We start from the raw sequence: 18,271 nt of genomic DNA on the forward strand, positions 1-18,271 counted from the left end.
ATTACCACTGAGGCGTGACTACCCCCACTGAATTCACCGTACCGAAGGAACAAAACAAAAAGACACAACAGTGTCAATTTAATTCTGCCAATACTTGATGGGAAACAAGCTAAGATGGCAAAGGGTGCATATATTTGATGACGACTGAATGTTTAGACTTGGCGTGGTAAGAGTTAAAAATCCCGCACTCTAAAGAGAAAGAAACTGAAGCACAATGGGGAGATTTTTTATTTAAAAACATTCATTTTACATTGGAAAAAAGGGCTTGATCCAACTATGACCGGTCCATGGATTGTTTCTGAAACTGAATAAAAAAAAGGGGTTGTGACTTTTTTTTGTCAGAATTGTGAGATATAAACTTGCAATTCTGAGAAAGGAAGGCAGAATGAAACTAGCAATTCTAACTTTTTTCAGAATTGAGATATAAACTCGGAATTGCGAGTTATAAAGTCCAATTTTGAGAGGGAAAAAAGACTGATATGTTCTCATAATTCCGAGTTTATATCTCGCAATTCTGACGAAAACTCACAATTCTGAAATAAAAAGTCAGAATTGCAAGTTTGTATCACAATTCAAAGAAAAAAAAGTCAGAATTTCAAGTTTATATCATGCAATTCCAAGAAAAAAGAAAGAAATGCGAGGAAAAAGTCAGAATTGCAATATTGTATCACGCAATTCTGAGAAAAAAGGTAGAACTGCAGGTTTATATCTCAATTCTGAGAAAAAGAGTCAGAATTACGAGACGTAAACTTGCAATTGCGAGAAAAAAAAATCAGAATGGAAAGTTTGTATCAAGCAATTCTGAGAAAAAAAGTCAGAATTTCAAGTTTATATCTCACAATTCTAAGAAAAAAAGTCAGAATTTCAAGTTTGTATCACGCAATTCTAAGCAAAAAAAAAGTCAGGATTTCAAGTTTATATCACAATTCTGAGAAAAGAAAAGTCAGAATTGGAAGTTTGTATCACGTAATTCTAAGAAAAAAAAAGTCAGAATTTCAAGTTTATATCACAATTCTGAGAAAAAAGTCAGAATTTCAAGTTTGTATCACGCAATTCTAAGCAAAAAAAGTCAGAATTTCAAGTTTATATCTCACAATTCTAAGAAAAAAAGTCAGAATTTCAAGTTTGTATCACGCAATTCTAAGAAAAAAAAAGTCAGGATTTCAAGTTTATATCTCACAATTCTAAGAAAAAAAAAGTCAGGATTTCAAGTTTATATCACAATTCTGAGAAAAGAAAAGTCAGAATTGCAAGTTTGTTTCATGTAATTCTAAGGAAAAAAAAGGCAGAATTTCAAGTTTATATCACAATTCTGAGAAAAAAAGTCAGAATTTAAAGTTTGTATCTCACCATTTTGAGAAAAAAAGTCAGAATTTCAAGTTTTTATCACGCAATTCAAAGCAAAAAAAGTCAGGATTTTAAGTTTATATCACAATTCTGAGAAAAAAAGTCAGAATTGGAAGTTTGTATCACGCAATTCTAAGCAAAAAAAGGCAGAATTTCAAGTTTATATCACAATTCTGAGAAAAGAAAAGTCAGAATTGGAAGTTTGTATCACGTAATTCTAAGAAAAAAAAAGTCAGAATTTCAAGTTTATATCACAATTCTGAGAAAAAAGTCAGAATTTCAAGTTTGTATCACGCAATTCTAAGCAAAAAAAGTCAGAATTTCAAGTTTATATCTCATAATTCTAAGAAAAAAAGTCTGAATTGCAAGTTTGTTTTACGCAATTCTCAAAAAAAAGAGAAATGCGAGGAAAAAGTCAGAATTGCAATTTTGTATCATGCAAATCTGAGAAAAAGGTAGAACTGCAGGTTTATATCTCAATTCTGAGAAACAGAGTCAAAATTGCAAGTTTGTATCATGCAATTCTGAGGAAAAAAAGTCAGAATTGCGACTTTATATCAGGCAATTCTGAAAAAATTGCAAGATGTAAACGCAATTGCGAGAAAAAAGTTAGAATTATGAGATAGGAAGTCACAATTACCTTTTTTATTGTTTATTCAGTTAAAACAGCACCGGTTAGACATAAAAATACACTAAAAAAGTGATTTTGGACTCTTTTGGATGACTAATAAAAACAATGGCCTGTTAATGTCTTATTAGAATACTGATATTAGGTTAAATTATGCTGTTTAAAAACATGAATTCAAGCATTTAAAAAAAAACAGACAAAAAGGCTTTGTTTTTGTTTCAAATTGCATTTTTTTTTCTATAAAAAGATTACAGATTTTTTTACATTTACATATATAGATGGCATGCCTCGTTCAATGTTTTAACATTCAACAAAATGGATGTAAATAAAAACAGTCAAAAATGTCTGGTTAAATAGTCTGATTAACAAATCTGGCTAGAATAAAAATGAACAGGTGATACAAATATTTAAAGAAAACATCTGTAAAAAAAATCTGCAAGTCAAGGCAATTTATATCAACAAAAATGTTAAAGACTTAAGTATTATATACATTTTTTTCAATTATATATCTATAAATAAATCAGAGTCCTTATGCACATATGAAGCATTAGCACAGGCAAAAATGAGAGAAAAAAAGCAAGCCATATTTTTGGAAAATACGCATAACATAATAGTTTATCTATGTACATCTATACATTCTTCTCTCATCAGAACTAAAACTTCCACCAGAAACCTGTTCATCATGAGCATCCAAGAGTGTTTACAACTTTAAGACATTTTTATATACTGTATAATAGATTCTTATACTGTGTATCTACTTGATAAATCTGGTGGTAGCCACCTTAACTTTAAACAGGTTTTAAAGTTAAATTACTGTTCACAAAGCTTAGCCTACAAGGCCAACTGTGTATGTTAATGCAACAATATATACATTATGTCTGTTCTCAACTATTCTGGCATACAATGTTAACTGTATTGTTTTATAAGCTGTTTGCATGTTACAGTGCTGGCACTGGTGGTAATTGCTCCTGACATCCTCTAGTTGGCAGTACAACAGGAAGCACAGGTTTTATGGCCGGGCTTTTAGAATGCTTTGCAATCCTCCGATTCAGATCCTTAGACGTAAGTTTAGCCAAGTCCTTTATTTTAAACCCAAGGTGTGACTCAAGATGACAGATGTATGTAGAACGAGCTTGGAACTGTGTTGCACATTCACTGCAGTAGAAAATCGGGTGTCCTGAGTCAACGTTCTTTATGAACTTCGTTCTGCCCGTTCGTCTAAGCTGATATTTCACATTGGCCAGCCAGTGGCTGATTGTTGTCATAGATAGACCCGTTATATGTGATATGACCATTCTTTCCTGCGAGCTCAAGTCTGATATCACATACTTTCCATCAGCTGTCTGCCTGAGGCAGGATGCAAACTGAGCCTGCAAAATCAGCAAGTGCTGGGGTTTCCAGTGCGACTGCCTACCTTTACGTTTATGCACCACAGATGCATCCTCTGCCTCATCTGAAGTATGAGAACCCTCGATTTCTGACTGCTCTGGTTTACATAAAAGCACTGGGGATTTCAAAACTCGAGAGTCTGAGAGATTGCGCAGCATGTCTGATATGTCCAAGAGGGCGTTTTCACGCAAAGGACTCACAGGTGTTACGATTCTTGAACTAGTTGACTCACTTACAGATGCATCAGACACAGAAGAACTCAAAGCTTTGCCTGGGAGAGCGGCAGCTTTGAGACACTGTTCGCTTTTGCCTTTGGACAAGTCTATCGGTTGGTCTCCGCAAATTTCATGGCAGTCAGAATGCAACTGGCTAAGTTTCGCCGAGTGTCCAGATGGACCGGCAAGAGCGGCCCTTTCAGCCATGCTGTTGCTCATCCTGAGAAGCATACTCATAGGATCCTGGACCGGCCTTACTGGTTTGGCAGCTTTACCCAGATGAAGATTCATAACAGACTGAAGGGCACTTAGAGGACTGACAGAGGGTTGTTTTGGCTCAGGCTGGGCTGAGAGTAGACCAGCATCATCATACAGGTCTGAAGCGGAAGTAGAGTGAGTTCTGAAATCTTGTGTGTGCTTCTGAATTTCCCTTTCGTTTGGGTTACCCTCAGAGACATTGCTCATAGATATAACCGCACTCTCATTACTTATAAGTGGCTTCTCGTTAGAATTCAGCATTTGCTGATGTGGGGATCCTTGCCTATTTAAGTCCGGAGTCTTTTCTGTTACTCTCTTTTCCAGTTTGTCCACCTCCTGGACAGTAGCTGTGGTTGAAGAAGCTCTTGGTGGAGTGCCTGGAAGGATCAAATGACTTTTGTCTATGGACTGTCCTTCCTGACTGGCTGAATGTTTTAAAGAAGAAATACAGCCTGAGTTGTTTACAGCAGGTTTCTGTTGGTTTCGTAACTGATAAGCGGCATGTATGCTCTGGTAACCGCCCCAGCTCGGGGCGCCCCTCTGTGCTTTGTTAATGGCCGATGTAACTGTATTCTCCAGTGATTTTAGAATATCAAAATCCATTTTAGGACTCTCTTTTAGATCATCTTCAGTTAGGTAATCAGACTTTGAGGATATGCCAAAGTTCTGCTTAACTTCATTTCTATTTGCAGGATCCTTGTCTTTCTGAGAAGTCATTTCTTGTGTCTTGTTCTTGTCTCCAGTTGCAACAGATGGGAGGGACGGGGACTCCAAGAGTCCCCTGGCTAAGAGAGGGGATGAACAAGGTGTACCTGACTGAGACTTCTCAGACTTACTTTTGGAAGGCTTGTCTGTCTTCTGCAATGTTTGGGTGACTTTAACGAAGTGTCCGGTCAACATCATATGAGCGCTCAACTGCTGCAAAGAGTCGTGTGAAATTCCACACTCCATACATTTGAGATTCTGAGACTTGAACTGTGCACCACGGCTTGTCTTCTGATCTGTCAAGTCATCTTTGTTGGTTTTCTCAGAATACATCTGAAAAAAATCACTGGCCTGTCCTCCATTGGGACTTCTTGTCAGTTCTGTGGTGTGCAAAGATTTTGCAACATCCAGCTCCACTGGAACCCTCTTCCTGAATGAAGACACAACTTTAGCAGCAATTGCTGTTCTTGGCTCTCTCAGTGGAACCTTCTGATAATGCTTAGTCTTTATCATGTGCACGCTGAGGTCTTGCAGGGATTCAAAAGAATGTCCACAGTACATGCAGCGTAGGACTTTCTGGGCATCTTCCTTTCCCTCCATCTCCAAAAGAGAGCGCTTACGTGGCTTGGACCATGACTTGGCACCCTTGCTAGCGCTTTCAAGGTTGTCATCACGGTAGTGGTCCGTTTCATTCATGTGAACCGTGAGATCAAGCAGTGTGTCGTATGATGCACTGCAGCTTTTGCAGTGGAACTTGCTAGCACCGGTAAAGATGGATCCATAGAGTTTAGTACTTTGGCGATAGAGCTGCACAGTGGAGAAAATACTTGGTTCAAGTGCACTAGGTTGTTTCTGAGAAACCTGTTGGAGTGTCTTTGCAATAGCAGACTGATGCCAGTCATAGCTGTTGCGTCCAGGACTGCTGTTGCTGCTACTGGTACCGCTGCTACTAGCCAGCTGTTCGTCTGCATGCAGTTGAGAGGAATTCAAGCTCAAAAAAGACCAGTAGGGATTATTAAGGAAGCTTTTGTAAATAGCCTTCATCTGGTCTAGGCTGTCTGTAATACATACTGAGTCCTCAGAACGGTCTGTTGTGGCCTCCTCCTTATTTTTCATCGGGGTGCTGTCTACATCTGACGTGGGGTCACTAGACTCACTTATGTGAGATTCACTGTCAACATCATGACCTGACAGCTCAGCAGTAGGGGAATCTTGTTCATCCACTGGGTTATTGAAGTCTTCTCCCACATCACTTTCACCCTGGTGTTTCTTCTTGGTCACTGAGCAATCACTTCCAGTGCCTTCGGTCTGTATGGTCTCCTTAACATTCTCTGAATCATAAGCTAGTAGGGGGAAAAGAGAAGAAAATATTAAATAAATGCCATGTAAGTTGAACTAGATGAAGTAAACATACAAAACAATCATTTAACCTAATGATATTCTTCTGGAAATTAAAATTAATGGGCCACATCCCACAAAAAGTTCAACTGCAATACAGGCAATTTATCTTGGGAAATGAAGTATTCCTCCACCCCGGCCAACAAATTTGAACTGCAATTCTGTATCCTGTTGTCTGCTTCAATTCAAAACAAATTTTTAGGAATTGATATCATTCAGTTCCGAAGGGAAAGAAAGGCAAGCTCTCCGCGGGTCCTTAAAAAGTCTTACATTTAGTATCAAATTTAAGGCCATAAAAAGTCTTAAATGGTACAAGAAAGTCGTAATTATGATTTCAGGAGGTCTTAAATTTGGGGACGAAACAACAAGAATTGCAATATAGCTTAATATGATGATTAAACTTCAAAAGGCTATGATTTTAACTGCATATATATGAGCACTGCATGTTTCAAAGTTGAGTGTTGTGCTGTTACTGGGAAAATCGCTATATTTCTGCTGCCCCAAAAGCGCCATCTGCTGGCAGAGAATAAATTTGCATTCTCAATAAGCCATCTGCTGTTTTTGCAAAAATCCAAGACTCATATTTTTTATGCAGCGAACACGCAAAGTTGTAAATATGAACTGGTGGATTGACTGAAAGTTAATGCTTTATAAAAATCTAAACAATAAAATAAAATAAAATATAGAGTGTGGAAGCTGAATAGCAGCATGCTCACTGCATGACAGATGGAGGCACCGGTGCGGTCACTTACTCTTAAAATATAAAATTTTTGGTCATACAGACAAAAGTAATTCATCTTTCAAATCTTTAAAGACTCTACGTTTATCTGTGTGCACTCAGAATAACAACGAAACGTTGCGCTTTTGTAAAATAATTAAAGCGAACGGGATGCGCTTTCTGCCGTCTCAGTCTCTGTGAACTTGAGTGTGAACGTTGAAACTCTGTGTATATTTGCCTATTTATTAAGAAACATGGGACTAATAGTCGATTAATGCTTAAAATGAACAACTACTAGTCAACCAGAAAAATCTTTAGTCAGGGGCTTTGTTTTTGTGAAAGCCTGTATCTGAACTGTAAATCATGCTTTTACAGTCATTTTAGTTTGATATGTTATCATAGACATTGCCCTACCCTGCTCATATAGCATTTATTTTATTTGTGCAGATGAAAAAGGTCTTAAAAGTCTTAAATTGGAGTTTAAAAAACCTGCAGATACCCTGTAAGCGCTGGAGCATCCATAAACAAACAGAAGGACCAAGAATTAACCTAGAGATTTTAAACTAGTTTGGTATAGTCTAGTAGTCAAGTGAAAATCAAAGATTTTTATTTGTTTGTTTCTAAGCATATAATCAGGCCATTTGCAAGGGGTTGCACCTGCTGCCATTCGGCCCACCTCTCCACATGTCCACATTTCGACACACCTGTGCACATAGGAAGAGACAAATAGATAGAGGGAAAAGGTGGACAGATAGATTGAGAGGTTAAGGGGAATGACATAAGATGGCGGCACATAAGCCACCTGTCACTTTGAATCCCACCTGACGACTGTTCACCTTGGACAGGTGACGTGTTGCGAGAAAGGTGTCTGCTCGAGCACCTCCCGATGACAGATCCAAGGGGACACGGTCGCCCTTCTCTCTGCCAGCTGCCCTCACACCCTCAAAAGAGCCCATCCACCACCGTCCTCCGGGACTGACGATCCCGTCTCCTGACAGCCTGTCCCCTGCTAGTTTGACACTGTCACTCTGACTCCGTAAGTGGAACAAATGCCCCCTTGAAAGCCATACCAACCCCCCTATCTCTGTTCCACTCTATTCGCTCTTGTTTGTGTGCGCATTTGTGATTATGTTGCTCATGTCAAACGAAAAACGCTTGACATGTTAGATGTTTGGAAATACAGCAGGCCTTGAATTACAAGCTAACATGGTGTGATTCAAGTGCATTGTGGCACGCTATCGGCCCCTCTTCCTTTCTTACAAGATCCACCACAGTCTTGACAAGAGTGTTAAAGCACAAATAGCTCTCATTTCAAATGATAATACACAATCTCACAAGCCTGCGCTTCTCTCATTTAGCCTCTCACTGGCTGTCAGCCAAGCGGCCCGCAGGATGGGGGCTCTAAAGGATAACTGGCAGGTGCAGGCCAGTCTTATCCCCTCTGTAGATTTGGATTGTCACTAGGTATCCATTACTTGCCAATCTCCTCTGATCGTGCCCGACAGCCTTGATCAAAAGATGTCATTTGAACGGCCTGATTTGGCATGAACTCCAAAGCCGCTCGAAAAGAGGGTGAACCAGGTGTAACTACAATGACATGATCATTTTCCTGCCCTCTCATATCCCTGAGACAATTACGCTGACACACTGAAGGTCCACAATGGCAAATTGCTTTTTTCTTGCACAAATGCCAAAGACCACAGAGTGTAACTTTTTCTTAAACCAAGTAAAATATAAAACAGATATCATAACCCTGAGGTGAACCAGAATAAGAATCAGAATCAGATTTGCTTAGAGGGTGCACTTCAGGAGATACTCTTCAGAACATAACCTAAGAAGAAACCATATACACATAAATGTGTATCAAGACCAAAGCCCACCAATTTTGAACACAATCTTTAACCTTAAATGTTTAACATTCATACAAAATACTGTAAAATTAAATTCCAGGACTTTTTAAGCATGACTTTTTTGATTTTCAAGGACGTCAATCAGAGATCTCACTTATCAAACAATTTCTTTCATTTTAAATTCTGAAAAAAGAGAAATAGATAAATGAAAATATACTAATAAAAATGGCGAAAATAAAGTGAAGCACATGCAAGTAAGAATTACAAAGTATACTACACTTTTACTATAGTAAAACCACTGTTAATTTTCATAAGGGATTAGTATTTGTGTTTATTTGTGTATTTTTAATTTTGTACTGCACTAATGGTTTGATGTATTCTAGTGTTTAAAAAAAAAAATGTAAATGTGCGAAATAGCTCCAAAATCCTGATCTGCAACAAATGATTCACGAAGCCGCACCGAAGTCCTGTTCTGAATAAAAATGATTCACAATCCACGCCTGAAGTTCCGATCTAAATCAAATGATTTGCGATCCACGCTCTGAAGTCCCGACCTGAATAAAATAATTTGTGACACGCGAAGTTCCAATCTAAATCAAATGATTTGCAATGCGCAAATTTGAAGTCCTGATCTGAAACGAATGATTTGTGAACCCGCAGCATAGTCCCATTCTAAATCAAATAATTTACAATCCATGCTCCAAAGTTCCAATCTAAATCAAATGATTCACGCTTCACACTCTGAATCCCGACCTGAATAAAATAATTTGTGTTAAGTTCCAATCTAAATCAAATGATTTGCAATTTGAAGTCCTGATCTGAAACAAATGATTTGTGAAAACGCACAGAAGTCCCGATCTGAATCAAATGATTCGCAATCCATGCTCTGAAGTTCTGAACTAAAGTAAAAGATTTGCGAACCCATATGCGTTTTGAAGTCCTGACCTGAATAAAATTATTTCCGATACACAAAGTTGCAATCTAAATCAAATTATTCGTAATTTGTTAATTGAAGTCCTGATCTGAAACAAACGATTCGCGATACGCAATCAGACTGGAGCAATTCAAAACAGTGAATCATTTTGCAACCTAATGGTTTAACTGATTCAAAGTTTCACTCATCACTACAAGCTTTTTAAAATCATCACAAGCGGTCAAAATTAAAAAACGAATGGCTTTTTTACTTTTATCTGTTTTTTACTAGTGAATCGCCTGAACTGAATGATCAAAGTCTGAATCAATTGAATCAATCGGAGTGGTTCCAGTGTAAATGACTCCATTAATTCGGTTTGTCTGTTCCTCCTCTTTTCGCATCTTCAGCCAAGTTTACGCGACACTGTCAGTACTACTACTTGCTTAGCTTGATTGTTTTCTGACATTAACTGAAATAAGCAAAAACTTATGTTTTTTGAATTAAGTGAATTTTGCGTGAAAAGACGTGCTTATTAACAAAATTAAACACTTATTTCTTTGATACATTGTCTTTATTAATACAAGTACTTTTCGAGTTCCTCTTCAGGAATATTGCTATTTTCAAGGGTTTTCCAGGCCTTAAATTTCAAAAAGTCAAATTCAAGTACCTCAAGCACTTTTCACGAACCATGGATTTATAATCCATCTCAGGAGGCGCCTACCATAACCAATTATTCTCAAAAGGCTTGATTGACAGCCTGGGTGATTTATTAAGCTAATAAAATGTGACGTGTGCAATGAGAACAAAAATCCAGGAGACTTGTGGCACTCACCTTGTTTGATTTATGTAAGTATTACATTTGTCTCCATATGATCAGTCATTAATCCCCTCCACTTTACAGACAAAAAACAGCGCCAATGATATCTGACCGGAACATCAAGAGCTTTTCTTAATGTGCGTGCGTAATTGCTTACTCTAAGACTGCACATGATTACACTTAAAAGTAGGCATGTTTTGTTAATCTCATCTAATGTGATCCTCTAGATGATCATCTAAGTTGCTCATCTTGATGTCATTGCATTTGATGCCATACGCATGTCTTAGGTAACTCTGCAATAATACCCAATGATATAATTGCTCAACTCAAACAAAGCTTTCTGTCCGTAAATACTGTAGCTTTTCATCCTCAGAGCTCACATGACTCACTCACAACCTCTTAGTGCGATACAGATTGAGGCTAACTGCGAGAATTGTTCTTGCTTGAGGCCATGCTAATGTGCAACACATGACACTCTGATCAAAATAAAGCAGCGTTCAGGCAACATGTCGAGATGCCCCCATGCCAAAAATAGCGTGTTCTTTGCTGCAAATGAAGCAGAGGGAATGTGTGAATTTTTTAGTCAATCAAAAACTGGGGGTGCACAACGCCGTCCTGGGTCTTGCCCTTTCTGTAGTGTTTTTCTTTCTCTGCTGGAGAAACCTAAAACTGACCATTTACAGTAAACGCGGGAAGGCAAACAGTCTCTGCTGACTGGAATTCCACCGACCACAGACGTCCTTTCAGGGAGATATCTCTCTAATTATCACTCTGTGTGCCTTTGATTCCTTTTCCCCCTTGACAACAGTGTGTCTGATGTGCCTCAGCTGCCAAGAGTGATTGGCAACAATTCTATGTGTATCTAAGCCAGCAGCTGCTGAGATGATGGCCCGGCATCAAAGAACTCAGCGAGATGGATGGCACTCATAATTCTACTCTGCAGGGACAAGGTGGGGGAGGTTGGGGGCAAAAACCAACATCAAAAAAAACCCCCAGACTGTCACCCGCCCACCCCCAACCTTTCAAGCAGGGCTTTGTCCCCGAGTTACCCTCCTTTAATAAGCTTCCGATAACTACGAATTGAGTTCACTGAGAATACTGGAAGACTTCGTCGGGAATGCAATACCGAACTCCCAATCTTATCCGGCAATGACCACCCGGTGGACAGCTGGTGTCTCATAACAAACACAGAGAGAAAGCAAAGCTATCCATCATAGAGAGGACATCTAAGACCCTGTGCTCTGTCTATGCCTCTCTAACTCTCAGGTTACAGGCTTACACAGCCGTCCAAATAATATTCACTGTGATAAATGGTCCTCTAAGCCGCCTACCTCTCATTAATCTCTTTCTTTAAAGGAGCATCCATCATGGAGCAGGGCTAGAGCTGTGGGAGAGAACGCTAGAGTTCATTTACAGGCCAGCTGAGCTTGAGTGATGCATGTCATTTTAAGCTCGGACGGGAATGCGCAGACGTGAACACGTACAAATGTCGTCCACGTACGTGAATACCTACACACGAAGGCGGACGCACGCACAAACATGCATTGATTGACGGACTGACTGACCGATTTAAAACCAGAGAGAATTTTCCCACCTTTCGCTGAGGTAGAAATTATCACGCATTAAGCTAAATTAGAACTCATTTGTTGTTTCACTTGCTCAACACGTAATATATCTCAATCTGTCATCGGCTGAGGTCTCTACCCAAACAGGGCTTTCAATGACTTAATGACTTAACAGCTTAACTCAGCAGTGCGACAATTTATTAAATCTTCTCGCCTGTGTCACTTTCTCTTAGTCTAGCGGCAAACCCTGTACAGCACCGCCTCCGTTTTATACATTTGACCTGTATCTCTGACTTCCCAACTTTCTCCCCAGCCTTTTCTGTCTAATTCTCAACAATATTTCTTCTCTTTCTTCCCTCCCTCGGCGTCTCGGAAAGCCTGCGTGATAGATGACATGTGTCAGGATGCCAGAAGTAAAGGGTGGCAGCGTGATTAACGGCTCTGTTGAAAGGGTAATTGACGGTTTGGCATTGTGCTGATCTTCTCCACCAGGGTTTGGTTTCTGGACCCCTGAGGACCAGACTGACTCATTTTTCTAAAATGGACCGCAAGCTAAAAGCCACCTCCCATGAGAAAAGAGATGGATTCTTGTCTTCTTAACAGAAGATTGATGTCTTCATTGTCAACACAGCAAAGTAACATTCATATAAGTTTACAACCACAATAGAGTGCTAGTTCAAATGAGACTTTGGACAGTAGGTCAGTGTGAATGAGGGGGGCATATAGTGAAAAAATGAGCGATACGACTGTCCTGATATCACAATTAAGAAAACATCTCATTAAAAAACAACTGTGATGTATTTTACTATTATTTCTCAGAAAAATTATAATATTTAAAAAACCTATCTGTCAAATCTTTACAGTTTTAAAATACCATATACTCTCAGGCGATTAATTTTTCCAGTTTAATGACGTTAAAAATATTTAACGCGGGGGCGCACTGCTGCTTCTGTCTCAAGAATTGCGTTTATTTAGTTGTAGAACGTGTTTACGACCACATCAAGTGGGAGACTTTCTTAGACGCGTACTCCAACTTCAAAGTTCTTTTTTAATTGATTGTTTGGTGGCATTAATCACAATTAATCATGATTAATTTCAGAAAAAATGTGTGATTAATTAGTTAAAAAAAAAATTATTGATTGTTAGGTGGGATTAATACGATTAATCATGATTAATTTCAAAAAAATGTGATTAATTAGTTATTTTGAATTGACTGTTAGTGGGATTAGTCACGATTAATTCCAGAAAAAAAAGTGCATTTATTAGTTATTTTTTTATTTATTGTTTGGTGAAATTAATCACGATTAATCATGATTAATTTCAGAAAAAATGTGTGATTAATTAGTTAAAAAAAAAAAATTAATTGATTGTTAGGTGGGATTAATCACGATTAATAGTGATTAATTTCAGAAAAATGTGCATTTAATTCATTATTTTTTAAATTGATTGTTTGGTGAGATCAATCACGATTAATTCATTGTTTTTAATCTATTTTTAGTGGGATTAATCACAATTAATTCCAGAAAAAAATGTGTTTAATAGCTTTTTTAATTGATTGTTTGGTGGCATTTATCACGATTAATCGTGATTATTTTCAGAAAAAATGTGCATTTAATTAGTTCTTTTTAAATCAATTGTTCGGTGGGTTTAATCACGATTAATCGTGATTTATTTCAGAAAAAATGTGATTAAATCGATTTTTTTTTAAAATTTGAAATAATGATTACATGTTTAAAACTAGATTTTTCCTTTTTCGTTATCATAGACACTCAAACCATTGACTAGTAAACGACATCTGCATCCTTTTAAACTGAAATGTTTAAGCAATTATAAGGATTAAACTGAATATTCACAAAGCAAAAATAAATTTGTCCATCACAACTAAAGTATCAATGCCAGTTCTGAACACATCTGTGTGCATGTGTGAAATGTGTACGCAGGAATGTGTATGATTACTTTAATCTTTTGTCTCGGCCACCGTGTAAATCAATGGGGTTCTAGCAGTTTTGAAGCTGTTGGCAGTGATTACAGGCATGCCTGGCTGGAGAGGTATGTTGACACTGGTTGGGATTAGGGAATGGTGGGCCTCTATGGTTTCCTGGCCTTTCATCACCGCCACCATCAAGCCCAGCTCCTGCGTCACATCTACGCATGACTGATGGCCGCCTGTCCGGATGACCTGCCTCGCACCTTAGATCTGACAGCGACTGATTTTACCCTTAGAAAGCGGGAGAAGGCAGGGCCTGGAGTCGCGCCCAAAAAGAGCCTGAGAACGGAGAAGCTTTTTGGCCAGGGTGGCCCGTGGGATTTGCGGAGGCGTGTCCGATTAACTCACATTATCAACCCACACACAGACGGAGAGAGATCTAACTAAGAGAGTTGAAAGAAAGTACAACTCTCAAAATAGATTTGATGTCTAATCTGTCTTTCCAAATGTGGCTCAAAGACAGATGAAAACATTCATTTTCAGAAGGACTGTAGGTGTTTCCACATGTTTATCTTCTCATAGCAGTTCAGAATCGTCTAGATTCCAGACTGGCACCGAAAAGCTCATTTGTCACGTAAAGGTGCTAAATTGGGTTATGGCAATAGGAAAGGCCAGCAGGAGTGGCTAATATCAACTTGATTACATCAAGGGAGCACAAACCTAATATGACTTGGTGACAGACGCATAGCTTGTCAACTCCAATCATTACACCTGTCAGGAATCCATCAAGTTTACAGCTAATTAGATGTGCTCAAATTAAGCAAAGCTATTTTTTACAGACCTAGACTGCACATCCCTCATTACGACTTCACCTACAAGATTGCTATTGAGCGCTACATCGCCTACAGAGAAAACAAAGCATGAGAATCAATAAGTTAAAAGTAGCAGTCCTGCTTCCAGTGGCTCAGTATGTGTTCATACCTGTAAACCATAAACTCGCACTTGTAAACCACACGGTCACCACTCTGCACAGCGGCCATGAGTGAAGTTTGGAGGAGCATACTGATGAAATAAAAGCCCAGGCAAGCTTATGGGAAAAAGAAGGAGAGCACTCACATGGCCTTGCTCTGATTGACCATTAAAGCCTTTGATGGATGAGGCTGTCACAAGGATAACAATTAAATCCAACATGAGACAAAGCTGTTCTGACAGGCCAGTCTAACAGAGCAAGCCATACCCCTCCATTAAACTCCACATCATCTCTGCCTCAAACACACACACACAAACAGTGAAGGCTATATAATAATGGCTTTGTATCTCTGTTTCAAAGAGCTCTGCTATAAATATAAAAATGCTCCAGAACTCCTCCTCTTTTAAATAACAGGATAGGATCTATTCTATTAAGCAGACAGATAATGTTTTAGATGACATTAAGGCGGTTTCAGTGCTTACCACCTCTTTGGAGAAGTTAAAAGAGTCTGAAATCTACGTGCATCCCACGTATATGTCAAAGATGCATAAAGATATAAGGTCTGAGCAGATAAAAAGGACATATGCTAGGAAATATGCTAGCTGGTGGTTTCACAGCTTTGAAAAAAAAAAAATACTAATTTTACTAAAACACTTTGTCTGCACCATGTACATAATCATTATTTTAAAAAGTAAATATACTTTTTTCATTATTTTAATAATATTTAATTATATTTTCTGTTTTATAATGCATTTTCAGTTACAAATGTCAAGTTGTATTGCAACAACAACAAGCTTTTTCATAAGAATATCCAAAACAACTTAATGACCTTGATATATAGATGACTGTCTAAATGGGTTCTTTCTAGTTTATGGTTTTCTTGTCACATGACAACAAAATGGCTTCCTGGCTGTCTGTTAAGCAAAGTTTTTCAAATATTAATATTTTAAAACAAAACTTCTTCACCCCCTAAAAATAATTAAATAAATTAATAATAAAAATAAATATAGAAAGAAAATACACTAAAACATGATTGTCTGAAAAACATGATTGATTTCTGCCTTCTAAATATTCTTTACTTTTTTTGTTGTTTTCCTTTTTTTTCTTTCTTTCTTTTTTTAATTACAGTATCTAGACACCGCTTAATCAATTCTGGATTGTCTTGAAGCCACATAAATTCAATCAAAATGACTTTTTATTAAATATTTAAAGCACCGTCATTATTCAAGTATCTTTGTAGGAACTGAATCGGACTGAAAAAGTATCTAGTAACATGACAAAAAGTATTACTGAAATTAGAATAGGAAAAACGAGTTCAACGCGAAAATAAAAATCCAAATCCACGTAAACGCGATTATACACAAATATTCTTCCTCATGATAGTTTGTAAATGCAAGGCAACATAAAGCATTACGGTTTAAAACGAAAACACTCAAGAAGACAGATGCACAAGAGCATCTGACTAAAACCAGTTCAGATAAACTTACCTGCCGCTCGTTTCGGCGCCTGCTGTTTTCTCCTCGGCATACTTGCGCGCAGATTGTGCGTCTGAATACGCAACCTGAAACGATATTCAACAATATATGCTCCCAATCAGACGTGTCACCATTTAACAACAGCGCAGCGCATTCAGAAAAGCTACGCCACTTCGCATTAGGCATAGGAGAAAGCCAGGTGCTCGGTGTTCAGCGGTAGTCTTTGTTTAAAGCCCGTCTGCTGGAGTGATGAGGAAAACTGCACGGCAGGACAGTAACGCCTAGCCGCTCGCTACGAGTTTGTCACGTCACTCAAAAGTCCGCGGCAACTGATTCTCTCAGAACGCAGAAAGTAAGGGGGCGTTCAGACGTCTGGCGGTGTTCAAAACAGCTAGATATAACGCAATGGAATGGCACAGAACGCCAGGGGATTTAAATCGAAATTAGAAGTTAATAGAAGTTACACGCCGTTTGACTCGACCGCGCTGATGGCGCAAGACGATGAAACAGAGACGCGACGCAGCGACCAAAGACGTGTGGATTGAGAAAAATTACACAATAGCAGACGAAACGCGTCTTGTGCTCCTATCGCTCACTCCCACGCACATTTAATACCCAAAATGCAGTCTAGGTAGCCAGCTCGTAAGGTTTTGAGACACTGCCAATATGTCACTTAAGAGCGCATTAACAAGACCGCTTACACTGTCAGGAAGGAAGGATGTAACTTAACCCTTTAATGGACACACCCAGAATAAACAATAGAGTTTTTGGGACAATAACAAACAAGCTTTAGTGTTTATTAAGCATATATCAAAAGGCTGATATGAACATTAATGGTTGAAGTTCATTTTTCATTATTACTTTTTTTTAAATCATCATTGCAATATGAATAAAACTGTTGGTCACTGTTTGAAACCACTTGCTTGAAAAAAATATATTAGTGGAAATCACTGATATTAATACTGATTTAAAAGTGAACTTTTACCATGATTGGATATCTGAAATATTTGGTTAAGCAGATTTACTAAAAAATTCACCTTTTTCTTTAATGCTGAAGAAAGCCTATGGGTGAGACTTCTGGTTTGTTAGCCGCTATAGGGAAAAAATGAAGAATAACAATGTGCAGTAAACGGTAAAACGTTTGCACTACAAACCTGTGTGTTCAGAATACAAATAATACATTAAAATAACATGGTAAGACAAAACCAGCTGTTTTGCACAGCTAAAAATAGTTGGACATGAATGAGACCGGAAGCCTGACCCATAAAATTTACAATCTTACAGGAAAAATAAAGTGGATAAAATAGAAGAAAACACATAAAGAGCTGAATGGTAGAGATGCCTTACACATTTTTCAGTTGGATTTCATAACTCAAAATTCGGTTCAGTGGTTAATTGGCCTTTTCCTGATTACACTTTGCACTATTTATTACATGAACTATTTTTCTCCTGTTGTCAGTCCCTTAAAGGTCATGAAAAAAAAATCTTTATTCAGTAATAACAATAGCACACACTACTGCATTTTACATTTAGATATTTACAAATCACGAAAATTTTGATTTGTATACTGTCTTATCAGATGTCTATTTAAATGTACGTTAACTAACTTACACTACCAGTCACTAAGTTTTTTAATTTATTTGATCCACTTTTATTTGATGTACTTGTTTTTGAAGTACAGCAGAAACAGTAAAATGTATAATTTAATAATAATATAATATAATTTTAAAATATAATTTAAAACGCAATTTATTCCTGTGATCAAAGCTAAATTTTCAGCATCAGCAAATCTCCAGTGTCACATGATCCCTCTGAAATCATTCTAATAGGCTGAATTGTTGTTCAAGAAACATTTTTATTATTATTAGTGTCATTATTTAAAACAGTTGAGTACATTTTTTTAATAGGAAGATCAACATTTATTTGAAATAAAACGCTTTTGTAACATTATACACTATACCTTTCAAAAGCTTGAAGTTGTTGTTTTTTTTTGGGGGGGGGTAAAGAAATTATAGAAATTAATACTTTTATTTAGCAAGGATGCTTTAAATTGATCAAAATATGATGAAGACATTTACAATGTTACAAAAGTTTTC

At 37.7% G+C, this 18,271-nt stretch overlaps 1 protein-coding gene across 1 annotated transcript; it reads right to left on the reverse strand.

The window, feature by feature from the left end:
• Positions 1-1,310: 1,310 nt before the first annotated feature.
• Positions 1,311-16,864, reverse strand: tshz3a (teashirt zinc finger homeobox 3a). The gene is made up of 2 exons (XM_051135555.1): positions 16,188-16,864; positions 1,311-5,885 (listed from the first exon to the last, which is right to left on the reverse strand). The coding sequence occupies exons 1-2, from the start codon at positions 16,225-16,227 to the stop codon at positions 2,914-2,916; spliced, it is 3,012 nt and encodes a 1,003-aa protein (XP_050991512.1). The 5' UTR covers positions 16,228-16,864; the 3' UTR covers positions 1,311-2,913.
• Between the last annotated feature and the right edge of the window lie 1,407 nt (positions 16,865-18,271).

This window comes from Labeo rohita, chromosome 18 (assembly GCF_022985175.1).
Source record: "Labeo rohita strain BAU-BD-2019 chromosome 18, IGBB_LRoh.1.0, whole genome shotgun sequence".
Taxonomy (NCBI): Eukaryota; Metazoa; Chordata; class Actinopteri; order Cypriniformes; family Cyprinidae; genus Labeo; species Labeo rohita.